This window comes from Spermophilus citellus (genome assembly GCF_964194105.1).
Source record: "Spermophilus citellus genome assembly, chromosome: 3".
In the NCBI taxonomy this organism is placed as follows: Eukaryota; Metazoa; Chordata; class Mammalia; order Rodentia; family Sciuridae; genus Spermophilus; species Spermophilus citellus.
This window is the reverse complement of record NC_138184.1, coordinates 15,155,111-15,182,851: the sequence shown is the minus strand read 5'-3', so window position 1 is coordinate 15,182,851 and position 27,741 is coordinate 15,155,111. Positions and strand designations below refer to the sequence as shown.

The 27,741-nt window shown below is 53.2% G+C and overlaps 1 protein-coding gene across 12 annotated transcripts in view; it reads left to right on the top strand.

Moving 5' to 3' along the window:
* EPS15L1 (epidermal growth factor receptor pathway substrate 15 like 1) overlaps positions 1-19,707 on the top strand; it is a 99,837-nt gene extending 80,130 nt beyond the window's left edge. The window contains exons 17-19 of one of the 12 annotated variants that reach the window (XM_081287071.1): positions 1,522-1,569; positions 13,822-14,027; positions 19,088-19,707. In XM_081287071.1, coding sequence (XP_081143197.1) covers positions 1,522-1,569; positions 13,822-14,027; positions 19,088-19,234 — 401 coding nt within the window. In that variant the 3' untranslated portion in view covers positions 19,235-19,707. Of the gene's footprint in view, positions 1-1,521; positions 1,570-13,821; positions 14,028-19,087 lie in introns of those variants that run through there. The other 11 variants (XM_081287074.1, XM_081287070.1, XM_081287075.1 and 8 more) reach the window with 11 other exon arrangements.
* The last annotated feature ends 8,034 nt before the right edge of the window (positions 19,708-27,741 follow it).

Here is a 27,741-nt window from a genome sequence, read left to right as displayed (position 1 = left end):
GCTCTCCCTCGGAGAGACAGGGACCCTGCCTTGGTGCCCAGGTCAGTGTCCTTGCAGATGAGTCATGAGAGAACTCTCAGCAGTGGGCTGTGGGGATTTAGAGCAGATTGTCTGTGCATTGTTTGCAGAAACAAATGGGTAGAGAGGGTTTCTGTGAGCCTCATGTCCAAACATTGATGGGAGGAAAACAAAGACAACAGACGAGCCTCTGCCACCCGGGAGGGCCACCCGCGTCTTCCGCAGAAGCACTGGCTCACAAGGGACCCTTACAGTGTCCTGAGGGAGAGGGAATGGCCTGAGCCTCCTTACTCTCCCTGAAAGATGGAAGCAAGTGCATGTGTGCACACACCCACATGTGTGCACACCCGAGCTCACATGTATCCACATGCTCCACACACATGCTTGGCATGTGCACTCCCACAGGCACATATTCACATGCACACAATGAGTAATGCATGCACTGCCACGCACATTGTCACATGCACCTGTGTGCGCACACATGCTCAAGCAGTGCTTGCATACAGGTGCAAACAGATGTACATGTGCACTGATATTGATGCACTTGAGCCTGTCTGCCTGTAGGCACATGTGACATTCTGGTTCATGCCTGCACACAGGTGTGCCTCCGTTCCTACTGCACCACACAGTGCTTGCACACACCACTGCATGCATGTCCCACACCCACCCACAGACGCACACTCTTCATAGAGTGTGCTTTCTTGCACACGCATGTACATACACAAATTCACATGCATACGAACATACATGCACATGTGTGCAGAACAGTGTTGTTTGTGGGTCCCAAGGAGGAGCTGCCCCCTGATATCTAGCCGGTGTGAGGCTTCGTTTTCAGAGTTTCATGGAAACTGCCACCCCCACCTCTCCACTTACCTGAACCCAACGTTGCTCTGCCTTTGAACTTCCCTCAGTCGTCACCTCCCCTGTGTCTCCCTCTGCCTGCTACTTGCCCCACTTGGGTTTCTGCTTTCCTGTGGGCTTTGAAAGCAGACAGCAGTGCTGGGTAGGAACCGAATGCTCAGGACCGGGGTGTGGACCACCTCCCTGTACCTGACTTCAGGGTTAAGGCCTCTTCAAGAGCCAGAGCATGATTTGAGTTGCACAGGGGTCTCAGGCTGTCTTAGCTTGGGGCTTTGGCCACTGTATTTTGTTCAGCAAGGGCCGGGTGCCCCTGTGCCTTCTACAGAAATGTATTAACATCCACCTCAGGAAGCCCTTGCACAACTCTTATCTCCCCAGATCCTAGAGAGCCCCTTGAAATAGGGCAGGCCACATGATGTCCATCTTCCGGAAGAGGAAAGGGAAGTGATAGGTCAGGTGGGCTACTCAAGGTCACACACACAGTGAGAGGGCAGCAGGGCCATGTCTAGAACTGGTGACTTGTCCCCTCCCCAGACCTCCACCACTCCCATAGAGAGCAGCACACGCAGCCTCTTAGTGCGGGGGCACTACAGGATATTCCTATGGGGGCCTAAGTACCTCTCATCTGATTCTTTTACCCAGAAGCAATGGCTGAACAGAGAAATTCTGCACTGTACATGCTGCTGGGTGGTAGGTACAGACTGTGTGGCGGCTGCTGCTGAGCTTCCAGTATCCTTAGTAATGTGCTTTCGTACTAACCCCTAACGGTGTGAAGGCCACCAGCTGTGCTGGCGCACCTGCGCTAAACGTGGGACCCATAGTCGACCTGTCCATAAGTCACATTGGATGGGGAAGCACTTGGCACTTTTGGGGGATGCATGGAGTGGGTAGCTGGTCAGGGGAGCTAGAACCTGGCTTGCACAGCTCCCTTCCTGCTTCCTGTCCATACTGCACACCCCATGGCTGTTGGACCCAGGAGCAGCTGGGGACTTAGCTGGGATCTGCAGACAGGGCAGCAGAGGGCCACTGGACCAGGTCCTGCCCTGAGAGCAGGAAAAACACAGGGCGCTATTCTTGTTTTCTTGGCTGCTTAAGGCAGCAGACAAGCTGATGTCTGCCTTGTTTGTTTGTAAGAAAATAAAGTTGAACAAGGGAATGTGCTTTTCCACCTTCCTGCTGACCTGGCTTTTCCCACTTGAGGACACCACCTTCACTGTCACACTCAGGCACCTGGGGCTCGGTAGTGGGGAGTGTTGGCCCCACCGCGGCTGAGTGGGAAGGAGGGCGAGGCTGGTACACCGCTCCCTGAAGCCTGTGACCCAGCAGAGTTAGACCCTGACCGGGAGTTCAGCTCACTCACAATATCACCCCTGCACTCCTGGAAACCAGGGAGAGAGAGGAATGGATTTCCCATAATCTCACCATTCTGCATGTGAAATGCAACTGATGTTGCTACATTCCCACTAAGGCTTTTCCATTTCAGGGGACAAAGAAAACCTGGAGGTTTCTAGAACCTTGCTGGGCCTCTGGGCCTCTAAGGGGCTGCTTGCCTCTGGCCTCTGAGCCACCTGTCCCACTAGAGTCCAGAGACTGCTTGCGAGGACTGGTTTCTGAATGTTGGAATAAGGGCCTCCATGCAAGCTCAAGCCGTGGGCCAGCTTCCTGCAGGGCTGGGGGAATGTCTGAACCGTGCCAAGCCTCAGTTTCCTCACCTGAACATGGAACCAGTGCAGGCCTGGCAGGTGGGCATGTGAGGAACACGATTTGCATAGTGATGTGTTGTGCACACCAACATCCCCCACACCAGGGTGCAGGGACCAGGATGCGGCTCTGCCTTCCATGGGCACCTTTCCTGGGAAATGCAAAGGCCAGGTCTCAGGCAGCTGAATACCTGTAGAGAGCTGTGAAAGGGGCCCTTTCCCCCATGAGATTGCAGTTGAGCAGAAATCCTTTCCGTTGGAAAATGTTGGCATACTGCGAGTTGAGCTTCAAAGATGGCTTCAGGATCCGCTCCAGGTCATCACTCATACGGGACCAAAAGCAAGTTTGGGTCTGAGTCACGTGTGGGTTTTTTGGCTCTCTGTCTTGTGTACTAGAGGCTGCAGTTTTCAAATTCTGCAGGAGCTGCTTTTGTTTTGTTTAAAGCTCAGTTGAGGTTTAATTGATGTAACAATAAACAGCACCTGTTGCCATGTACACGTGGATGAGTGTTGGCCCGAAAGGGAATCGCCATAGGGACCCCTCCTCCTGGGAGCCTTATCCAGCATCCTTAAGGTGTCTTAAAACCAAGGATCCCTTGGTTTGCCAGGTGCTCAGTTCTTTTTCAACCAAGCCAGCGCTCATATTCTCAGGGATCGTTGAGGGTCAGCCTGGGTATCTGTGAGCACTAAGTTCTCTGTGCCTGGAGGTCTTTTCTAGAAAGGTCTGTCAAGGTATTAAATAACCAGCAGGTGTCTGTTTTGGGCCCTGAGAACTGGTTTCTTTGAGGGAGATGCAAAACAGACCCGGCAGGCAGCCCCGAAACCTGTCAGTTAAAGTTAGCACGCACACACCTCCCCCAGGTAAACAATGGTGTATTTTCTGCAACGGACTGGAGATCGAGATCAGTCAGAACTCACCGCTGAAGAGTTTCTAGGTAAAAGTTGTTGATTTGCAAAGAGAGAAACAGATTTTTTTTAAGTGCAGGAAACGGCTGTGTGGGCGTCAGTGATTGGGCCTCAGGGCCTCACTGCGATAGTGGGATCCTGCGACCCAGCCCCACCCTGCCACTTCCTGCCAGCGCAGCCCTGCCTTGCGGTTCCTGCAGCACCCGAGTGACACCAACTAACCAGCCAGTAACCTTTAACCTCTCCTCAATTTAATGATCATTTTATTACTGCTAACAACCTTTTCACCTCCCAGCAAAGCCAGGTGCTAATAGAGTCCCTGTCTTTTTGCCCCCTCTCCACAGTTCTGCTGACCAAGCAGTTAACAGCTGTAACCTAAATAGTACAAGATGCAATTGAACTTGTGTCCTTTTTGATTCAAGTGCTCAGTCAAAACAAGGGAAAAAAAAAGTCATTTCTCCCCTAGCAAACGCATCCCCTCCAATGCCTATGCACGGGATCACACAGGATGGCTGTGGGTTCTTTCTGCCCTGGTCATCTTGACCATGTCAGGTAGTAGAGTGGCACACAGGGCACGATCAAGAAGCCCTGAGTTCCTGCATGGCCCCGGCTCCTGCATGCTCTTGGCTCCTCTCTTCTGAAATCCCAGGCCCAGATCACAACCAGGGTGTTCAAGGACTTCTCCCTGTCCTGTGCCTGTTATGTGCCCGAAACCTCTTGTTTATTGCATAAGATCCACTTTTAAAATGGCATCTCCATTTGAACCATGTGGTTAGCACCTCAGCCTTGAACTTAACTACTTTAATTCCGTTCCCACGATGATCTCAAAGAGATAATTTGGTGGGTACATGTGAAGGTGTAGAAAGGGACAGGCAGTTTCTCCATCTCTAGGAACCTGGAAAGCTCTGGCCTTTCCCTGCCAGCCAGCCAGGATGGGAGGCTCCTGAGACACCTGTGGTAGCCAGCCTGGTGGGTACCCCCTTCCACCATCTCCCCTGCCCCAAGGATGGCTGCTGTTGGCAATCTCTGGATGGTCTGTCCCAGGGCTGTGTGACTGGCTGGCAGCATGCAGATGAGAGTCAGGGGCACCCTGTCCTGGAGGGCATGGCTCTGAGGAGAGGGAGGGATGCTATTGCCTTTGGAGCCTCTTCTATTCAGACCTCCTGCAGGCAGGTTGCTGTTTGCGGTGATTAATGTTCTGCAAAGTTGATCGAGTTTGAAAATAGAAGCATTTGCCTGCTTTGGCACACACCCACCTTTCTGCACCCAAAAGGGCAGATTGAGTGGGTGTCATGTGACTCAACTGTCACCTGGGGTGCCAGTGCCCAGGCTTGGGGGTCCCAAAGCAGTGGGATCCGGACTCAGCCAGCCAGGTTCCTAGGGGCTTGCAGTTGGGATACAAGCCAGAAGTATAAGACTCTTGTCCTGCATTTGAGCATGCGGTGAACGACAGGAGCCGCCACTCTGCCCCAGTTCACCCCCCACCCGGGCTGCCTCCAAGGTCGGGGTCTCCCTTCTCCAGCCTGCCCAGCCCCTCGCTTGGCCGCAGCTCCACCTGTGGTGCATTCCCTGTGCCTTGGCCTGCGGCTTCCCAGCCTCCCTGCCTTTCTGACAGGGTGAATAGGGGCCTTCATTTTCCATTGCTCACGCTTGGAGCACCCAGTCAGTGCCCCCTCCTTCTGCCAAAGCAAACTGCAAGACACGTGCATGTGATTGACAGAGGACATCACGAGCGTGTGATTGACAGGAGAGCTGGCTGTAGGGAGTAAGAGTGGGAGCACCCTCTGCCAGGCTCAACTCCACTCCCCACCCACAGGAGTTCCTGGTGGCCTCAGCACCCTACTTTCTCCCTTCCACTTCTGGGCATGCAGACCCGCCCCACACACCGAATTCTGTGGCAGTTTTGTTAAATGTGGCCACAGTGCATCCCTGCCATTTGCAAAGGTGACATTCTGGCAACTTTGGCACTCTCGATAAGGAGGAACAAAGTCCGGGCCCAGACAGCCCCTGTGGCTGTGCACAGCAAGTGCAGACGCAGGGGTCCCCCCACCTGGCGGGTAAACAGATAACATCTCCCCCCGGAAAGCCCCTCGCTCCGGCAGAGACTGTCAGAGGTGCCCATCAAAGAGCAAATGTGACTTTTCAAACCCCAAGTTGGGAGACCTGCCAGTCTGAGTGAAGACGGACTCGTAACTTGTAAATCCACTCACACACCATGGGGTGCCACGCCGGGCTCCCCTCCTCTAGGCTCCTGCAGCCCTTCAGGCAGGTACCTTCAGGGGAACCTCTAGATAAGTGTGTTTCCCGCTTCAGATCCCACTGTCTTTGCAGACCTCAGAGGTGTGGCCACTCTGTCCCCTTTTTCTCCATTCTTGTTAGAATGACACCACACCCGTGGGGCTTGCTGGCCCGGTGAGTTCCCTGACCCCTGCCCACCTCATGCCCCTCACAGGAGGAAAACACCAGGAGTGTGTGGATACGAGTAAATATTTATTCAGCTTTTCTCCAAAATTCAGAACCAAACCTCATCCTGTTCCCTTCAATGCATTAAGCAGGTTTCTTAAAATTCAGTAAATATTTTTAGTGGAAAATCTTAACGCTGTGATCGCGGGCACCTCAGATTTTTATCTCCAGGGCTGTGCTGCCTGGCACCACTTTGATCTGGGTCTGCCATCTGCGCGGCAGGACTCCTCGCCCGTGAGCCCGTTACCTGGCCTGTGTGTCACGTTTTTCAAATTGATTTCCCTACTTGATGGGAGCCAGAGGGAGACGCTGAAATGTGTGGGTGAAGAGCGGTCCTTTTCAGGAAAATCCCCGGTGACTGCAAATTATAAACATTATAAATTGGACAAACCTTTTCTCTCTCTGTCCCCTCTCCTCCCAGTTAAGCTGTTCTGCTGGCAGGCTGCGGAGGGAGGAGCTGACATGGTGTGTCCCCACACCCAGGCCACAGCTGCCCTGTGTGGTGTGACTTTGAGAAACCTGGCAGATGTGTGGGCATCCTGCTTTGTGTAGGACCAGATGACGGTTGTCCAGGAATCCTGTCTTGTGTGGGGCACATGACAAATGTGTAGATTCTGTGTTGTGTGGATTCACAACAGTTGTGAGGGCATCCTGTATTGTGTCAGATGCATGACAGCTGTGTAGGTGTCTGTGTTGTACAGGATGAGTGACAGTTGTGTAGATTCTGTGTTGCATGGAATGAATGACAGCTACGTGGGCATCCCGTGTCGTGTGGGTGAGGGACAGCTGCATGGGCATCCCGTGTCCTGAGGATGGAAGACAGCTGTGCTGATGGGTGTCTGTTGTGCAGGATGTGACAGTTGTGTGGTGTCCTGGGCTGGGAGGGATGGCGGTTGTTGAATGTCCTGTGTTGTGGAGGATAATGACCGAGGTGGGGCAGCAACCCTGGCCACAGACTTGTGTTTTTGTTGTTGTTGTTGTTTTGGGGGATTTTGATGTTGTTTTATTTATCTTTCGTTTACAGAACTGCATTTTCCAAATTGTATGAACAGAACCCAGAAATTGTCTGATTAGAACACTCTTATGTTTTGATATTTCCGTAAATCAAATGGAGACACCCAAATCACCTAGAGCCTTCACTCTCCTCTTGAGGCAAGAATATTAAGCTAGAAAATCGCCCTCCTTCCAGAGTGTACGAGGCCACCTCCCTTAGCAGGTGTGGGGATCTCTGGGACCCTTCAGGAGGGGTGGACAAGGTAGAAAAAAAGTGAGGTGGACAAGGCAGAAAGCCAAGCTGAGCTGCCACCACCAGGCGTCCACTTGATCCAGTGTGCTGGGTGCATGTCGGCTCCAGCACTTTGAGAAATAGAATCAAAGAAATTTCTACCAGGGTGGAGCCGGTCACCAAATAAAATTTTTTTTTTTCACAGCACACACTGTGGTAAACCATTCGGTTCATATTGTTTTTGCCGAAGTCAGTCCTGTGTGTGGTTTCGGTACACCGCTTGGGTAACTGTTGAAACTGCTGTGGTTTGAAAATAAGTTCTATTTTGCCTTTCCTTCAATCTTGTACTCCTGGGCCCGGGTGATGGAGGATCACTGGGGTAGAGAGTCAGCAGCCCTGGGCGGGGGTCTGTCATTTCATTTGTCTGAACCTGACTGGCTGTGGCACCAGGTGGCTCCCACTGCAGACCTCTAGGAACGATGAGCCCAAACCGCATGCTGGTATCAAAAGTGACTTCTCACCCCTTCCATTAAACAGACTTCATGACCATCTCTTCTGACTCCTGAAACCTGGAGGAGCCGTGGAAAAGCAATAGGAATTTTCTTCTCAGGGATCTGGGGGTCCTTTAAAGTGAATTTGTCACATTTGAAATAAGCTCCACCTCAGAAAATCGAAAAAATGATTAAGGAGTTAGCAGAAGTGGTTACATAAAAGCAGGAACTGGACCCAGAATGTTTGAAAAGTACAATTGCTAAAAATAAGTTGGTACGCAAAGTGGGAAGTTTGGGCCCAGGGCCATGCTGCAGGAACGGGGCACTTCTTTGCCCAAATCACAGGCACGGAGGGTCAAAAGCCAGACCCGCGGTTCCAGCAGCCGTGCCCAGTACTGCCTTATGCTGAAGCACCAAAACAGACGCCCGAGAGAAGACCGTTTTTTGTTGTTTCCCCCCCTCTGAAAACAAGAGCGAGCAGTTAATGTGCCTGGTTTCGTATGAACACAGCCACGATTTCTAAATAACAACGGTTTCGGCAACAGGGCAAACCAGGCGCAGGCGATTCTTGGTGTGAACGATGCTTTTCATCTCTGATAATCTCTCTGCTCGTCAAAAACCTCAGTAGCAGGCTGGATTCTAAACTGCCCCTCCCAAAAAACCAGTTTCTGTTTTTAAATCCCCCAAACCAGGGAAGGAAGAGGTCTTCTTTACTGAAAAGAAGAAGAAAAAAAAAAAAAGCTGAGAACTGACTGGTTTATTTCTATATTCTGTTCGTGGTGCTCGCTCTCCAGGGCCTGGCTGGGTCCCCTCCTCTTACACCCCTGCTCAGATGTTTGCAGACCCACCCAGGTGATCAGACCCTGCAAGAAACGCTCTTGAGAATCTGATCAGCATCCACCCTGGGCTCCCTGCGGTGCCAGGAGGCTGCACTGCACCCTGTGGCTTTCAACCTGCACCCAGCAGTGCCCAATTTTTCCTGTACCCAGACTTTGCCATGTAGGGCACACCACTTCAGTGTTTGAGCAGTGACCAGCCCCAGCATGCACCAGTCAATATTGCTGCATCCCATAGACAAGGAAGGCCACCAGCTTTTTTCCTTCTAGTCCCTAAAGGGCCCCGGGTGGGCACTTGACCCTCCAGGATCTGCCGCAGCCCATCGTGAGCTGAGCTCTAGCTGGCTGGATGGGGCACAGGGCAGCATTTGCTGGTACCTGTGGTGCTGAACCTGGCTCTTACGAAGCTGAGCTTCAGACATGCCAGAGGCCGGTGCAGCGGGAAGTGGACAAGCTGTGGGGGGATCGTGGAGGGGGGGATTGAGCCCCTGAGGGGGCAGGGGATTTCCAGGTGGAAGGAGAGGCCGAGCAACTTGGGGAGAGGTACGAGAGGCTGGCCAAGCTGGGTGGCAGCATGGTGGGCAGATAGCTGGGCAGGGCCATGCCACAAGGACCATGGACACTGCAGGCATCGTCCCTTTCCCGTGCAGACCTACAAGGGCAGGGCCAGGTGCAAGCCAAACCTGTGTCCCCTCCCTTAGGACGTTGGTACAGACTGTGGACTTGGCGGGTCCTTGCACACACCTGCCACTGGAAGCCGTGCAGGTTAGGCCCCCTGTCACCCGAGTCTGTTCAGGCTGCCATGACAAAGTGCCCCAGGCTGGGTGGCTCAAACTGAGGGTGTTCATTGTTTCACTGATCTGAAGGACGGAAGTCCAGGATCAGGGTGTCCGCAGGGTGGTTTCTTCTGAGGCCTTTCTTTGGCTTTCTGTTGTCTTCATATGGTTGTCCCTCAGCGCATATCTGCGTCCTAACCTCCTCTTAGGAGGACACCAATCAGATTGGGCTACAGCCCGTCCCAGTGACCTCGGTTTGACTCAGTTACTCCTTTAAAGACCTGTCTCCAAAGATGGTCCTATTGGAAGTCGGGGCTTCAGTGTACGAGCTCGGAGGAGGGCACGGTTTGGCCCACTCCTGCCCCTTGGATTAGGAAACAGAGAGGCTGGGCGGAGGCTCTGCCAGCTCCTCATGGCCTGCCAGGGCCACATCGGGTCCTGCCTCAGGCCTGGGAGCCCCCAGCCCAGAGCTGTGCCTGCAGCTGAACAAGCGTGACTGTGTGTGTTTGGGGAGGCGTCCTGAGGGCTTCCCTCGTGTGCTGATGGTCTGCAGTGGTGCTCAGGTTAAGGGAGCGTTCTCGGCAGAGCAGGAAAGAAGCCCCGGGCTGGAGGTTACTGGGAAGGAGGCTCTGGGCTGTTCATCAGGAGATGAGGCTGGGAAGAGAGGTTGGAAGTGTCGCTGGGGTCTCCCCATATGCCACAGGGGAAGTGTAGGCTCAAGGCAGGGCTGGGGCGGCAGGGCTGGGGCACCGGGTCGCATTTTATAAAGCTTCATTCAAAGCCAGGGGCTGAGGCAGGAGGATTGAAGGTTTGAGTCAGTCTGGGCAACTTAGCAAGATACGGTCTCAGAAAAAAAACAAGGATAGGAGGATTGGGGTGGAGAGCACTAGCCTAGCACCTGGGAGGTCCTTGGTTCAATCCCAAGTGCCACCAAAAAAGAAAAGAAAGTGTCATTCAACCAGGGGCATTTTTTCATCAAGCAGGCCTATTTGTGGCAGTAGGACCCAGGGGCGGACAGCAGGGCCCTCAGCATCATGGAGTGGCTGTTCTGAGGACAGGGAGAAAATGCACACGTTTCAGCATCCTGTGAGAACGTCAAGGGCTGCAGAGGAGCAGGTGGGGAGGGGTCCTGCAGAGCGTCTCTCTGCCAGGTGGCATTTGGCCTGGCAAACTCTGCAGGAAACCAGAGCTGGACAGGGGCAGAGAGGTGGCCAGCAGGGAAGGACAGTGGACGAGGCTGGCATGTCATGTCAGGCAGTGGGGAGCTATGGAGAGACCTAAAAGGCTGCTTTGTGGGGTCCACCTGCCTTGCGGGGAGGGGGAGGGGGAGGAGGCAGAAACCCAGAAGCCAGCAGGGGAGGGAGTCTCCAGGTCTGGGGAGGACTCAGGGTGCATGGATGAGACAGAAGCCCCTGGGGTGTCCCCGGCTCCCCATTGCTCTCAAGGGCACAGCATGGTGTTTAAAAGTGCTGGGCAGTCTGCGTGTGCCCTTCCCACACCCGTTGCCTCCCATCCTCTCCCCTCCAGTGGCCGCGGCCCTGCTGGCCTTGGCTTGCCCATTGGCTCTTCCCTTAGTGCAGGGAGTGGGCCCGCTGGGGGAGGTGACCTCCAGGGAGGCAGTTCTTCAAGGCCAGCAGGACAGGACAGGGAGGCTGTGACTGGACCGGGTCACAGAGATCTCTGCAGCCCTGGGAGCTCAAGGTGGGGGAAGAGGAGGAGAGGGCAGAGAATGGCCCAGAGCCCAAGGCCAACCAGGCACGTGGGGATAGAAGAGAAGGAAGGAGGCCCAGGGAATGGGGACCGCCTGGAAGTCAGGTGCGTGACGGGCCAGCCCTAATACTCACTGCCCAGGGTGGCACAGCATGCTCTGGGCCAGGGTCTCGGTGGACTCACCCACTCACTGTGGCCAAGGCTTGGTGGGGGGCCTTCCTCCTACGTGGTCCTCGTAGCTGACTGAATTAATGAGGGGCCTGAGGGGTGGGAGACGAGCTAATGCCAGGCTGCACCCTTGCCTTTCTCTGTCCATGTTGGTCCTGAGGATGCCCCAGGGGGCAATAAGATGGAGATGCCAGTCCAAAGTGGCACTCCCTCCAACCCTGCACCTCCACTTCCAGAAACATCCATAGATGGACTTACTGGGGGTATTGCTGGTGATAATGAGAACCTGGAAAGGCCTCCAATGGTGCCAGGCAGGGGCTGGGCTGGGCCTAAAGGTGACCTGGGCAGAACCCTGCAGGGCCAAGGGCGTGGAGGGGCCATGTTCTCAGGCCCAGGGCGGGCTGCCCACGAGCGAGTGTCTCTGAGTCCTTCTGTAGAGACCATGAGAAGGGAACTGTGTCTCCTTGAGTATGCAGAAAGAAACCAGCCAGCTGCACTATGGGCAGTGGGCAGGGCAGGGTCCTCCAGGGTCCAGCTGTTGATGCTCACACTGGCTTCAACCGGCCCCACCCCGGACATCCTGATGCCATCCCTGTGGGTGTGAGATCTGACACATTTGACAGCTCAGAATCCTTGCCCGTTTCTTGTCTCCTGGCCAGGGCACTGGCCTTCCTGTGACTTGTTTCTCTGGGCATCACCCTTCAAGCTGTGGATAAAGCTGAGGTGCAACTCGGGGCCCAGAAGTTGGACATTACAGTTGCCAATTTCTGGTTGGCCCAGAACTGCCCAGTCGCTGGATGAGTAATCTGATGTTTCCAGAGAGAGGTTGTGCGAGGTTCCCACCTGCTCTCAGGTGTGTGGAGTACGTGTTGTGTACGCCAGGTGGAGCGGTAGAGGATGCCAAGGTGGCCTCCAAGTGGGGAGCAGACCCTGCTGTGTCACCTCGATTGACCCCCATCTCCTCACTCACTGATAGGAGAACTGAGGCCACTTGGGCCTTGGGTGCTTGTCTTCTGTAAGTCCCCAGGGATAAAGGGAGCAGATGCAGATAGTGACCCTGGAGCCCTTAGGAATAATTTGGGACCCTCAGAAATGTGACCTGGGTGGTTGGTGCGCTGGGAGGGCAGAGGGGACGGCGTTGGGGCTGGAGGCTGGTGGAGCTTACTCTGCAGGGGCCAAAGACAGGTGTCCCTGGGCTCAGGTGCTGCAGGGAGCAGGTGCACCTGGGGATCAGGGTATTCCCTGGACCTGGACTGGCAGCCAAGTCCAAGGTCAGCCATGGACCATTCAGGCAGCTCTTGGTTTCTCTTTGAACATGAACTTTGAAACCATGAGGGCCAACATGGGCCGCTCAGTTGACAAACTGGAGTTGTGTTGAGTACCATTGACCTCTGGCCTGTGGTGCCACCCCTGGGACCAGGTGGACACCTGCTCCTCCGGATGCTCTGACCACCTGGGCACCCATCGGGCAGCTAGAGCAGCGTAGGCAAGGACACTAAGTTGGCCTGGTCTCTACACCCCGGGTCTCATCACATGGGGCCTCCTGTTGCTACGCAGGACTTGAGGGGCCTCTGGTCTGGGTGTTCTGGCACGTTGGCAGGGACCACTGGAGGTGCCTCCTGCCTCAGGCTGCATCCCTCAGGTGGTCCCATGGCTTCAGACCCCTCTCTGCCCCCTTGCAAGGTGTGCATTGGTGGGACCCAGGCACCCTAGGTCATCTGCTGGGCAAAAGCTCAGGAAGACCCCAGAAAACTCACTGGGGCCTCTAGCGCCAAAGGGACAGAAACAGGATCTGAAAAACATCAACCCCAGGACAGCAGAAGGGGTCATCGATGAGCTGCCCCCAGGCCTCTCTAACTAGCTGTGCAGCCGACCCCCTACACTGCAGGGATCTCCCCCTCTGTTGGGAGCAGCTTGCAGTGTGTTTTTCTACTCAGCCACGTTTTTTTTTTTTTTTTTTTTTTTACTCAGTATGCTAGACAATGTGTTACCTCACTAAAATGAATCTCTTTGAAACACGCCTGCATATAAACTTTCTTTTTAAATATGCTTCTTTATTTCAAATTGCCACATGTTTATGTCCATGTTTATGGGGTACAATGTGACATTTCAGTACATGATACATTGTGTAACCACTAGGTCAGGGCATTGGCCTGTCCGCTGCTTCATTTAGTCTTCCTTTGTGCTGGGAACATTCAGGATCCTCTTTGTGAGCTATTTTGAAATATGTGATTAGTTGTCAGCCATCTTCACCCTGCTGCGCTGTAGAACCCTAGACTTACCCCTCCCATCCAGCTGCATGCCTGTAACATTAACCGTCTGCATGTAGACCTTCTAGACAACGTTGTGTGTGTGTGTGTGTGTGTGTGTGTGTGTGTGTGTGTGATCTAAACTGTTTGTGTGCATGTGTGTCACTCACGATCTTGCTGAGCCCCTGCCCGGGGGCCGGAGCTCCATGGTGGAGCGCTTGCCTGGTCCAGGCAGGCCCCAGTTCCCCAGGGCTCGTCCCCTTTGCTGGACTCCCAGCTCTCCCAGAGGGGCAGAAGGGCCCCACTGAGCCCTTTTCTCTGTCCGTGGTGAGTAACTTGTGTTTTTCTTTTCTTCTTTTTTTTTTTGTTTTTTTTGTTTTTTTTGTTTTTGTTTTTTGTTTTCTCCTGAACTTTCCAGGTAAAAGTACACCTGTAAGCCAGCTTGGTTCTGCAGACTTCCCTGAGCCCCCCGATCCATTCCAGCCACTTGGGGCTGACAGCGGCGACCCCTTCCAAAATAAAAAGGGGTTTGGGGACCCGTTTAGTGGAAAAGATCCATTTGTCCCCTCCTCTTCAGCTAAGCCTTCTAAGGCCTCTTCCTCGGGCTTTGCGGACTTCACCTCTGTAAGTTGAGTCCTCTGCCCCCGGGCCACCCCCCTGCCCTCCACTCGCAGCTTCTCTGGGGCTATTTTTTGTCTCTTTCCAGTGGCAAACCTCCCAGCTCCTCTTTGCCTCTTGGTGCCTCCTCTGTCATGGGTGTTATTTATTCTGTACTGGTGCTGCTGTAAGGACCCAGTTTCTCAATAAAAAAGAGCCACTATGGTAAGGGCGCGTCTTCTTCAGCCGGTGGCGGTGGACCGTGCCCCTTTCTGTCCTCAGTGGGCACTTTCCATGATCTGTGTCACAGGGAGGCTGTTTTGCTCATGGGTTGTTGGAAGCCACGATGTCAGATGCTTGCCAACTAGGATAACAAGGTGACAGAAGTGACCCTAGGGTTCCACTGTCCCCAGAGGGGTCTTTGTGCACCGATTCTGACATCCTGCCCGGGGCCTGTTGTGCAGAAGATAGGAATGGAAAGGCCCAGGCAGATACGCAAAGGAAGAGCAGTTCCACTGCGGTGGTGGAGTGCGTGCTGGTGACCAGCTACAGTGAGCTGAGAGACCCCATCTAGAGCACGCGCTCTCGGGCCTCTGCCTTTGGCCAAAACAAGGGCCCACAGAAGCACGTTAGCAAAGCCAGTGCCGCCTTAGACGCTGCTCCTGGGATCTTGCAGGTGTGACTTGGTGTTCTCTGTGTGAATAATATTGCAGATTGTTAAATCTTACCACCTCAGTACTGTCCCTGGGACACACAGTTCTCTGCTCTGAGGGCCCCAGGCGTCGTCTTCCCAGTGTTGGTCCCACCGTGCGCTGTGGGACCTTTTGTTTCCAACAGGTTTCTCTCTTTCACATTTTTTTTTCGGTACCAGGGATTGAACTCAGGGCCCTCAACCACCGAGCCCCGTCCCCAGCCCTATTTTGCATTTTATTTAGAGACAGGGTCTCACTGAGTTGCTTAGGGCCTTGCTGTTGCTGAGGCTAGCTTTGAACTCACGATCCTCCTGCCTCAGCCTCCCGAGCTGCTGGGATTGCAGGCTTGTGCCACCACACCTGGCTTCATTCACATTTTCAACATACCCTGCTCCGTCGCTGGGTATGAGGTCGTGACTCCTAGGATATCCGTTAAGACAGACTCTGAGGGCTGGGGTGTGGCTCAGTGGTAGGGCACTTGCCTAGTGCACATGAGGCCCTGGGTTCCGTCCCCATCGATGGATAGATGAGAGATAAGTTGGTTGGTAGACAGACAAATAAAACAACTCTGCCAGTGCACAGTCAATGCCAGTTCTTTTCAGAGCCATCTTGGTGACATTCACTGTGCGCTGCTATCCTGTGGCTTATTTAATTTACCCAAGATCCTGACCTGCTCCTGGCTCCTGGTGAGCTGTGAATCTCCCACGCCTACAGTTAGCTGGGTGGTGTTGACAGTGCGCACCATGGATATATGCGAGAGGGTAACATTGTTAATGAAGCCAGGAACAAAACCTGCTCATAGAGTGCTTTGAATAACATTTGGTTTATTTTCTGGTGGAAAAACACAAAATGCCAATGGAAAAAAAAAAAAAAACAGCTCTTCTCTCGTGACTCAGTCCTTTTGGGGCAGGGAAGAGTTGGGTCAATGGAGCTGAAGAGCCACTTGGAGACGTGACTGTTCTCTTCTGAAACACGGTTCTATTTCCTGTGACCCCCACCCCACCTCCGAAGGACTTGTTCTTGGAAAAGATCTTTTTTTCAAAACACAGCCACGCTGTTAAGCCATCATTTGGCCTGACAGTTCTGGTCATTCCAGAACAGTTGACTCCTATGGTAGAAGACCTTTGTGGCCAGGCAGAAAATTGAGTTCTACCCAGTCCAGCCACAGCCCTGCTGCTTGTTCGAATGGCCTTTCCACTGTGAGGGCTCTGGTTTTCCCAGGGGAGTTCAGTGTGACAGCCCACTCTGGCAGGATGGAGACTGAGAGATGGGACACTCGGTGGCTTTGTTTGCCCTGCGTGGTCAGATCACAGCTGCCCTCCTGGAGACCCGGGACATCTCTCCACGTTCCTGGGCTCAGAACTTGTGCTAATTTAGAAAGGCCCCAGCTGACCCGCTGGTTGGACTGTTCCCAGGCCCCCAGCCCTGGAGTCAACGCTCAGAGGTCTCTTTCCACCCAGCTGGTTGGCAGCGGGAATCTTTCCGATCAGATTCTCTGAGCACTCCCCGGGACATGTTGTCACCTGGGCAAAAGCCACTTGATCTGTGTTGGCATTCGGGGAAACTGAAGTCACCCAAGCATGACGCACACAGTTCCCACTGGCACCAGCTCTGCTGCCCTGGAGCCCTCTAATTGTGAGCCTTGGATTTCCATCAGTGGGTTATTTGTTCTTCTAGAGGTTTCACAAGAAACCTCTTCCTTCTCTGGTGTTTCTTTAAAAACAAGCCTTTCCATCTCAGGCCAGTGTGTTCACTGGGAAGTAGCATTTATGAGCTGACAGATGGCTGTTGGGTCTCTCCTGCATTAAGAATCTCCATTGGCTACGGTGCTTTGGTATCCAGCGTGTGGGATGCAAGTTCAGCATCAGAACCAGGGTGTGGGGAGGAGGCAGCTCCGCCTCCCTAGCACAGCAGAGTGAACCTGCTCTCGGGTGCCTCAGCACACAGGCGTCCATCCCAGGGAGGAAAGGTGCCTGTCCACGCCGTCACTGCTGCTGCCACCACTGCCCAGCCTGCCAGGCATCCCCGCTGTGCACCTCTGAGAGGCTGCCAAAATGAAACCACCGCACGTGGTTGAGGGAGGAGTCTCAGAAGGGCATCGCTCTCGGCCCACTTTGTCTCAGTCCCGGGACGGAACAGAATGGAAGCGGACATCAGAGCTGGCACAAGTCCAAGTTGCTGTTTATTGAGCAGCTACTGCACCTGTGGGTGTTCCAGGACCTGGCCTGTCTCATGGCCTCTCCAGGTCAGGGCACTAGCAAGTGGCCCAGCTGAGGTGTCTCCAGCCAGAGCTAGGAAAGAGTTTTCTTCTCATTTGCGAGATAGAGCAAGCCACAGAGAGAAACCTCGCTCTTGAGACTTCTCTCAACTACGCTGCCCACCTGCCGCTCAGTTGCACGCAGGTCCCACAGCGCAGGTGTGGTGTCGGATTCACGCCTGGCCTTGAACCCCTGGACTTGAAAGACACCTGGAACTTTTCTGTCAGTTTGCTTAATTTCCAGGAAGCTCTGCAGGGACGTTCCGTGACACACAGGCCAGTCGGGGCCAGAGACAGCCAGGAGGCCGTGATGTGCAGTGGGCACCGAGCCCCCCAGCCCTGGTTCTGAGTTTTGATTCCAATCAGGCTGGTCCTGACTACCTGTGCCCTGGGCTGGTGGAGGACGAGGTCCCCGTCAGCCGCGCTGTCCCCTCCCACTGCTGTCCGTGGCACTGTGGAATAATTGCCACCAGCATTTGTTGTTTTTTCCTTGTTTTTCTCCCAGTGAGCTATTGGAAAATTCCCCCAGGGGGGCAGGGGGCAGAGCGTCATCGTCATCGGTGGCCCATGGTGGAAATAGATGAGGGGGAGGGGCCAGTTTCCAGGGACTCCAACCTGGGGACCCCAAGTGTTGATCTGGGCAGTACTCCAGAGCCTTTTCCCCTGAGGACTTCTTCACACTGACCCTGCACCTGTCCCTGTCTGAGGTAGATGGAGCAGGCCTCCTGGGCTCCACCTGCTCTTGGGCGGCACTTCTGGCTTTAAGCCACGCCCCTCCTACCCACCCCCTTCCAGGGCTGGCCCCTCCCCACCCGGCCCTCCTCTCTCCTAGTTCCCTGTCCCTCCTGCCCACGGCCATCTGGCCTTCACCTCCTAGGCACCCCCATCTACCCTGGAGCCCTAAATATTTAGGAGCCACCACTCTGATCACCTCCTTGCTCACAGGGAAGTCCCGCTGCCTTCCTGGGGCCCACAGACCCCTCCCAGATCCATCTCCTCCGCCCCAATCCCTGTCCTGTAGCCCTGAGATGGGGATTCCAACTCCCAGGGAGCCGCACAGGCACCCGACTCCAGGGCCCAAGGCTGTCCCCCATGAGTTACAGCTCAGTCATCAGCCCTCAGGCCTTTAAGCACAGCCAGTGTGTGAGGACCTAGCCCCTTCCCCTGCCTCAGTTGTCAGGCAAGATGTCAGTGGGTCTTCCCTAGTTTTCACGAGGATTACTGCCGCCCGTGAAGCAGTCGCCATGTTCCGTGTGCATCCCTCTCTGGAGCTCTTGGAGGGCTGCAGCGGCCTCCCCAGGGGTCTGGTCACATAGAGCTATGCATGTCTGTCTGTCTGTCCCAAGGGCCACCTTAAGGCGAGCCACCAGGGCCTTCTCTCTGGCGTTATCTGTGTAGCCAGAGGCCGTTGTAGGAAAGAGCTCCCGAGGCCTAAACGGGCAAGTTCCCCTGGCTTGGTGTGGACAGGGCACAGTGACAGGAGTGGCTGGTGGGACGGGGCCTTCCGTGGCGATGCTACCTCAGAACGCTCACCTGAGGACCACGACAGTTTTCTCCCGTGTAAATCAGCTGGGGGGACAGGGCTGGGGTGCGCATGTGTTTAGCATGTAAAGGCCCCGGGTTCCATCCCGGGCACCAAAACAGAAAAAAAATGGTTTTGATGAAACATTTCAGGAAAAATGCCCCTTGAGAATAAAAACTGCCCACTGAAAAACGGCCAGGGGAGTGCCAGGGTCCTGGTGCCACGTGCCCTTGGTGCCTGCGGGGCGGCTGGCATTCTGTGCCAGTGGGCTTCAGAGCCCTTGAGGGCCCACTCTGGCCTCGGGTCCTGGGGCCCTCCAGCACTGTCACCGGCCTCCTGCGGGGACTAGTGACGTGCCTCTGAGGGCCGGGAGGCTGTGAGGTCAGACACAGCCTTGCTTCTCCTGCATGTGCCCCCTGCTCCGTGCCACTTGCAGGTGGCCAGGGCCTGGGCGCCGACCTCTGGCTGTCACTGGCCCACCAGCTCCTCTGCTGGGCGCTCAGTGGGACTCCGCCCCGCCCAGCCTGGGCCTGGCCACTCACCAGCACTGCTCCCGGCTCCCGGGAGGTGGCCCTGCAGCAGCACCTTTCAAACCCCCCCCCATTTTCCCTTGCAGTTCGGCAATGAGGAGCAGCAGCTGGCATGGGCCAAGCGGGAGAGCGAGAAGGCCGAGCAGGAGAGGCTGGCGCGGCTGCGGCGACAGGAACAAGAGGATCTGGAGCTGGCCATCGCGCTCAGTAAGGCCGACATGCCGGCCGCCTAGGCAAGGACGCGCACCGGCGGGACAGGGCGCGGGCAGGTTCACAGGGGAAACCGTAGACGTCTCTATACACTCACACTCAGAGGGTCCCTGCTTCACGTTGTGACATGCCATAGCCACCCTAAGTCAAGGACCAGTTGGACAGAGGGCCTCGGGCTCTAGGGAGCTTGCTCGGGCCCAGCAGACGCAGCCCACCCCTGTGGGCGGACACGCACGGGGGGGGGGGAGGGGGGGGCTGTGTCGTCCCCAGTGGGGTGACGGGGTCCAGCTTTGCCTCCAGAAGCGCACCCGCGGGGGGCCGGGGAGAGGAAGCCCTGGGCTCCCACACGCCCTGCTCCTGGCTGCAGACAAGCCCCACCCCCCGCCTGGGAGCCCCGCCCCCAGCCCCTCCCACATCAGTGAGAACCCCTCGGTGTATGCATTCGTTGTATAAAAATGAAGTTTGAATGATTAATATAAAATATTTTAATACAAAAGACAAAAATCTTCTTTATTCAGTTGGTATAGCTCAGCGGGAGACCTGGCTTTGGTCCTCAGAGGAGGGTGTGTAGGAGGAGTGGGGTTCGTTGATATTTTTTTTTCCTAATATTGGTATCACTTTAAAAAGTAGGTCCAGAAATTCTTTTTCAGTTTTGTTTTAAACTGGGGTATAGCTCAGCAGTAGAGCACTTGACTAGCATGCATGAGTACCTGGGTTCCACCCCAGCACCAGGATAATAAATAAATAAAATTTGAGTTTTGGTCTAGAGCCACAAAGAGAGCCAATTCTGGAAAAGTTCCAGTGTACATTCCCCACTCCCTTCACACAGCGTCACTGCATACAGGTTGAGCACCCCTATATCTGAAAATCCGAAATCTTGTATACTCCAAAATGTGAAGCTTTTTGCATGTGGACACAACACCACAAATGAAAACTTTCACACCCAGCCTCATGTGATGATGGGTCACAGTGAAAATGCAGGTACGCTAAAAATATATAAAACTACCTTTAGGCTGTTTGTAGGTGTACGTAAAACATGCATGGATTTCATGTCTAGACTTGGGTCTCAAGATCCCAAATAAACAACCTAATGGGATGCATCTGAAGGCCTTGAGAAAGAACAAACCAATTCCAAAATCAGTAGAAGGAAGGAAATAATGAAGATCAGAATCAAAATCAGTGAAGTTGAGAATAAAAAAAACAACACAAAGAATCAATGAAATGAAGAGATGGTTCTTGAAAAGATAAACAGCAATGATAAGCCCGTAGCCAAACTAACCAAAAGCAGAGAAGACCCAAATTAACAAAATTAAAGATGAAAAAGGAGAACTTGCCACAGACCACAGAAATCCCGAGGATCGTTAGGGACTGTTTGGTAAGCTTATACTCAGTACGTCAGAAACCACGGAAGAAACAGATGCCTTTCTGTACACCTTCCACCTGCCAAAATCGAATCACAAGGACATAGAAAAGCTCCAACAGACCCGTAACTAGCAGTGAGTTAGAAGCAGAAATCAAAAGCCTTCCAACAGAGAAAAGCTCAGGACCCCATGGATTCTCAGCTGACTTCTACCAGAGCTTTGAAAAACTAAAACTAAAACCGTGCTCCTCAGAGCATTCCATTAAGCACACTTTGGCCCTCCTCCCAAGGCGCCTCATTGTGTGTGTGCAAATATCCCCGAATCAAAACACAACAAAACTACAGTTACTGTGACTCCATTGCAGTGGGAGCAGGCTGCACCTTGTGTCCTCATTCCAGTTTGAAATCCCTGAAGATGGTGGACAAAGGCCATGTGCACATGAGGGGCCAAGGCCCACAGGGCAGGTCTCATGCCATGACCCCGTACTCAGAATCAGGATGCAGCTGAATCCCTCTTAGAACATTCTGGAAGCTTGGGCCCAACCGTGTGGAAGAGCCCAGCAGTTGCTGAGGCTCTTACACATTCTCCCTCCCCTGCTCTGCTTTTCACTGTCCCCAAGCAGGTAAGACACCCCAGGTTGACTTTTTCAGGTAAACTTGTGAGAGGCTTCTCATCTGGTCAGTGCCACAAACCCATCCCCATCTGAGTAACCCGAGCATGTCCTTTATTTCGAGAAACACGAAGAGAAATCTGCAGCCGTAGCACCGAGCAGGTTGAGGTGGGGGTGAGGTACGGGTGCCAGGGCGAGGCAGGCCCAGAACGTTCCTCCTGGGAGCCAGCAGGTAGGGACCCAGACCGCCCTGGTGCAGTTTGATCATGGACGAAGCCCTTCTTTGAAAAGTTGCTTCTCAAAGTTTGCTCTGGGCTAGGGTCTTGTTCCTCCCTTCCCAGCGAGGGTGCCTCCTGTCACCTCATGCACAGTGACTCTCGCTGCCTCACTCCAAAGCTTTACCCCAGCCAGGAAGTCACATCCCAGGAGAGGTATTTATTTATTTATGTTTGTGTTTTAATTCCCTTTAAGGGAGCATTTGAGAAAAATCACAAAGAACGATACAAATCGTTCCCAAAACCACTCACAATTTCCCCTATTTTTAGCGACCTACATCATATGCTAAATTTGTCACAATTAAGGAGCCCACACTGATTCATCACTATTAGCTCAAGTCCACACTTTGTTCACACTTCCTTCACTTTTCCCTCATGTCCTTTTTCCGGTGCAGGATCCTCCATGACGTTTAACCCTCTCGTCTCCTTGGGGCCCTCTGGGCTGAGACCTGCCTTGATTGTGTGAAGACCTTGACGGTTTTGAGGAGTAGTAGCAGGCAGGTGTTCTGTCCCTGTCCCTCCACTGGGACTTGCCTGATGAAAAACTCATGACTAGATGGGCAGGATGGGTGTGGGGGAGGAGGACCACAGGGTGAAGTCCCTTCTCATCACATCTTATCAAGAACACTTGCTTTTTCACTTATCGATGCTGGCATTGACCTTGATCCCCTTGGAGAGAGATTTATTTTTTAAGGAGAGCTTTTCAGGTCCAGAGATCTTATTTATTTATTGTTTTACATTCACTTGTCTCAGACAATAATTCTTTTTTTTTGGGGGGGGAGGAGTACCAGGGATTGAACTCAGGGCACTCAACCACTGAGCCACCTCTCCAGCCCTATTTTGTATTTCATTTAGAGACAATTGCTGACTTGCTTAGTGCCTCACCTTTGCTGAGGCTGGCTTTGAACTCCTGATCCTCCTGTCTCAGCCTCCTGAGCTGCTGGGATTAAAGGCATGCACCACCATGACCGGCTGTTTTATTTTGTTTTGGAGATGGGTCACCCAGGCCAGCCTCAAATGCCCAGGTTCAAGCAATTCTCCTGCCCCAGCCTCCCGAGTAGCTGGAAGTATGGACTGCGCTCAGTCTATCTGAACCCTCCACCCCACCCCACCGCACCCGCCCCCCGGGGTGGAACCCAGGGCCTCAGAAATGCCAGGCAAATCCTCTCCCATTGAGCTCCATTCCTGGCCCTTTTAAAAATTTAAAGTTAAGTTGCCCAAGCTAGCCTCCAACTTGATATCCTTCTGCCTCAGCCTCCCAAATAGCTGAGATTATAGACATGTGCCACTGCACCTGCTGGCCTGATTCTTAAAGAAGTTTTCAACCCTCAGAAAGTTATTAGCCAGTTTTAAGTCCTTTTTCCTTCTGCATACACACGCTCATGCACACGCACAAACACACACACACACACACACACACACACACACTCTCTCTGCTGCCTAAATAATCAGCACCAGATCCACACGTCCATCCCCACTGCCCCTTCATGATAGACACACCCTTTCCTGAAGCACAGCGTGTCCAGGTTGAAAAGTTATATCATGAAAATTTCCAAACATAACAGGAGGAGAGGACCACACCCCCACCCTCCTGCCCAGCACTGGCCCTCGTCCAGAGTTTTCCGCCTTTGCTCCACAGATCCCTTTCTTTCTTCTCAAGATTGGGACATCAGGTCCCCCAGCACATCTGTGGAGTGGCCCTCTGTGCCGGCAGGTTCCACATACGGGGATTCAATCAACCTCAAGTGAAAAACACTGCGGGAGGGGGGGGTGGTGGCCTGCACGGCCTCGGACAGTTTCTTTTCTTCAATCCCTAACGACACAGTGTAACAACTGCACACAGCCTTCACTGGAAGGTATTTCAAGTTGTCCAAGGCAATTTAGAGTCTAGGCTGGATGCAGTTCCATGCCAACCCTGCACCACTTCACATAAGGCACTTGAGCAGCCATAGGTTTTAGTATCTGCAGAAGGCCCTGGAACCAGTCCCCACAGATACCAAGGACAACTGTACACTTCATTAAGAAACACTAAGGGGGCTGGGGATGTGGCTCAAGCGGTAGCGCGCTGGCCTGGCATGCGTGCGGCCCGGGTTCGATCCTCAGCACCACATACCAACAAAGATGTTGTGTCCGCCGAGAACTAAAAAATAAATATTAAAAAAAAAAAGAAAAGAAACACTAAGCCAGGCACAGTGGTACACGCCTGTAATCCCAGCAGCTCTGGAGGCTGAGGCAGGAGGATCAGGAGTTCAAAGCCAGCCTCAGCAAAAAGTGAGGCTCTAAGTAACTCAGGGAGACCCTGTCTCTAAATAAAATACAAAAAGGGCTGGGGAGGTGGCTGAGTGGTCGAGTGCCCCTGAGTCAGTCCCTGGTACCCCCCCCCCAAAAGAAAAGAAATGCCATGTCATCTCACATGACTGTGCCAAAGTGACATGTGACCACGGACTGTCACCTCTTGGTTCCATGAGACAGGACTTTCAGGTAAGAGCTAACGTTTGGCTTTGAGGCCTCATTATGACTAACCTCCCTGATGGGAGGAGGTCTGTTTCCTCTGGGGGTTGGCATCCCTCTTTCATCCACCCTCTCCCACCGTCCACCCTACTCTGATGGCGGTCAGACTGGACAGAATTCACAGGCCCGGGCACCCTGTCCCAGAGACACGGTGGACGAAGATGACCAATGACCCCAAGTCTCCTCCAAGTACGCAGACTGGCATCTTCAAAGCCCACTTTATTGAAAAGGACATTCCTGTCCTGGAGGAGTCGTGGAGAGCTATTTTTAGACCACAGGAAGCCCCTAGGAAACACAGAACCTGCCTCTCGCAATAATGGAGTCAATGTTCAGCCTCCTTATCAGATCTAGGTCCTTGGAAAAGTGGTACTTTTCTTTTTTTCTCCTGAAAATTTCCCCAGTAAAAGTCACGAAGGAGCTGTACAAATAGCATCGTGAGCCGGGGTTGGAAAAAAACATCAAGGGAAATGGAAACGCGATTGTTATCACGAGTTTATTCCAAAGAAATCACGGATGCGGGCTGCAGCTGCCGTGGTTTGTGTTTGGGGGGTCACTCTGGCCTTCCGTCTGATGGACATGCTGGGTGTGCGTTTGTCATGACCTCGGGCTCATTACCGACTTCTGGGGCCTCAGTTTCCTTGTTGGCCAACGAGATGGGACCAGGCAACTGGTGAAGACCCTGCAGGCTCCAAAAGTCTTCACGATTATTATTTAGGTCTCTAAGATGACCTGTAGCTTAGGATTTCAGGTGACAAAAAAAAAAAGAAAATGGAAGTTGTCATCCTATTAGCCTCATATTTTATTTAAAATATTTTGCTCATGCTTGCTAATTCTGATAGCTAGGGAAGAAGTGCTAGTTTAAATAGCACATGTGTGATGCATCAATATAACATATAAGTATATTAGTATCAACATATCTAATTTTATCTATATTGCTATTTATTTATTTATTTATTTATTTATTTATTTTGGTACCAGGGATTGGATTCAAGGCACTCCACCACTGAGCCACATCCCCAGCCCCTTTTGTATCTTATTTACAGACAGGGTCTCACTGAGTTGCTTAGGCCCTCACTAAATTGCTGAGGCTGGCTTTGAACTCATGATCCTCCTGCCTCAGCCTCCTGAGCCACTGGAATTACAGGCATGCGCCACGGCACCCAGCTCATATATACTTTAAAAAATGATCTTGGTCATGGTGCACATACCTGTAATCTCAACAAGTTTGGAGGCTGAGGCAGGAGGATCACTAGTTTGAAGCTAGCCTGGGAAACTTGGCAAGACCCTGTCTCAAAATAAAAAATAAAACGGGCTGGGGATGTGGCTCAGGATCAGAGTGCTCGCCTTGCACGCGAGAGGCCCTGGCTTTAGCACCGCAAAATAAAATAATAAAGCAAGCCTGTCTTAAGAAAAACTAGCTTCATCAAGCAGCCGTTCCCCGAGCTGCTGGTGGTTTTTCTGTGCTAGCCTCCACCCGGGAGGCAGGACCTGGCCCGGGGGCCAGCAGCCAGGCCCGGTGAGCTGGTAGTCTGCCGCGAGCATTGTTCCTTTGTATTCAAGACAAAGGGCAGAGTGTCCACACCAAGAGCCAAAAACAGACCCAATCAAGATGCAGCAATTGTTCAACTGTAAACACACTTTTAAAGGAAGTGACAGCATGATGGGCCAGAGCTCCAGATTCCTTTTCTGGTTCTAGATCCTGGATTAACCCAGCCACGGTGGTCTTCCCTGAGGATGAGGCTGAAGTGATGGAGAGGCTGACAGTGCATTGGGCAGGCCGCAGCCCTGGAGCCGGGCAGAATGGGGGTCAAGCCAGCGTCACTTCTTGACCTTGTGGTGCTCACGTCACTCCTTAGAACCTCCATTTTTCTCCTTACTGGTGAAATAAAAGTGATATCTGTCTCCCAGGGCAGCTGGGGCGAGCACCGCGGAGGGCCTGGCGTGTTCTGAATGGTCGAGTCGGTAGTGGGAATAATAGTCGTGTTTCGTTTCTTTTCTTTCTTTTTTTTATACCAGGGATTGAACCCAGGGCCTCCTGCATGCTAAGCACACACCGTATCATGGAGCTAGTTTATAATTTTTAATTGCAGTGCAGAGGAACACGTAACATAGAATTTACCATTTTTTGGGGGGGGATTGGTATCAGGGATTGAACTCAGGGGCACTCAATCCTGAGTTCCCACACCCCCACCCTATTTTATATTTTATTTAGAGACAGGGTCTCACTCAGTTGCTTAGGGCCTCGCTTTTGCTGAGGCTGGCTTTCGACTCAGAATCCTCCTGCCTCAGCCCCCAAGCCACTGGGATTACAAGCGTGCACTACCGCGCCCAGCTACAATTTACCATTGTAACCCAGTTTGTCCCATGGTCCTGGAGGTGGGACACCTATAAAATTTAAAGGTGGCATAAAGTTACCTAATTACCGTATTATAATATCATAATATATAATAATATGCATTAGCATTAATATTAATAACAATAATACACGTAAGCTCTGGATTATTATTTCCAACCTATTTTAATGCACCTGTGTCAATTTCATAGAAATAACCACAGAATCAAAACCTTGGGACTTAGCATTTTATCCATCTGGTTCAGTAGCGTTAAGTATATTCATATTGCGGTGCAGAGGTCTGTAGAGCATTTCCATCTTGCAAAACTGGAACTCTGTCCCCTCTGAACAACTCCCCGTTTTGCCTGCCCTTGCTTTGGTTCTCCCCGCGTCCCTTGACTCTGTGCCGGGATTGCTTTGCTTTGGGCTCGAGAGCAGGGCCGTGGTGGCGTTCTGCAGCCAGAGAGGCCGAGCGGCAGCTCTGAGTACCTTGGCTGCTGCGTTCTTCGCCATCGTGGGAGTGTGACTCGCTTCCCCTGACTGTGACAAGTACCCGAGGATAGCAGCTTAGAGGGGGAAAGAGGCGTTCTGCTCGCGGTATCAGAGGCCGGGTCCACGGTCGGCTGGGTCCACTGCAGAGGCATCATGGCGGAGGGTGTGCTGAGCTCGTGGCAGCTGGGAATCCCAAAGGGAAGGTAGGACTGGGGACAAGTCCCCAAGGGCATGTCCCCACTGACCCACTCCCTCCAGCGAGGCCCCACCCCCTGCAGTTTCTGCCACCTCCCACCGACGTCACCAGCTGTGATTGATCTATTGACGGGATTAGAGCCTGGTGATGCCATCACTCCCAGGAACCCCACGCCAGAGCACTGCGGACTGGGACATTCCAGGTCTGATTCAAAGCGATGGGTTCTGACTCCGCAGGAAGTCAGTGGGGGGGACTGGTGCCACCCCTGCTTCTCCATGATATCCAAAGGTCTTGGGACAGAGGGGGACTCAGATGTGCGAAGCTCCTTCTGTGGACCAAGTGCATGACTGGCCACCATTTAGGTGGCATGTCCCAAGCCAGGAAGTTAACTTTAATTCTGAAGCTTGGCCAGGGGACTTTACACTTGATGGGGACAGATGCCATTGCTCTTCCGTGGCAGCTTGTCCCCACCATGAGCCTGTCACTCTTCCACGGTGGTGATCTGGTAACTGACGAGGGGGATTCCTAGGAACAGCTCGGCGCCAGCACGTGAAGCTCCTGCCCTGACCCCTGCGCAGTCGGGACACCTGAGTCCTGGAGATGGGGGGCCCTTGTCCAAGACTGTCCCACTGAGTAGATCCTTCCAGCCGAGGGACAATCTCGGCTCCTGCAGACTGGCTCTCTGCCCCAGTCCTGCCGTCTTGGAGCCGTGGTCACCTGGGTCAGGGCTCTCTGATCCTGGGGCTCAGTCTA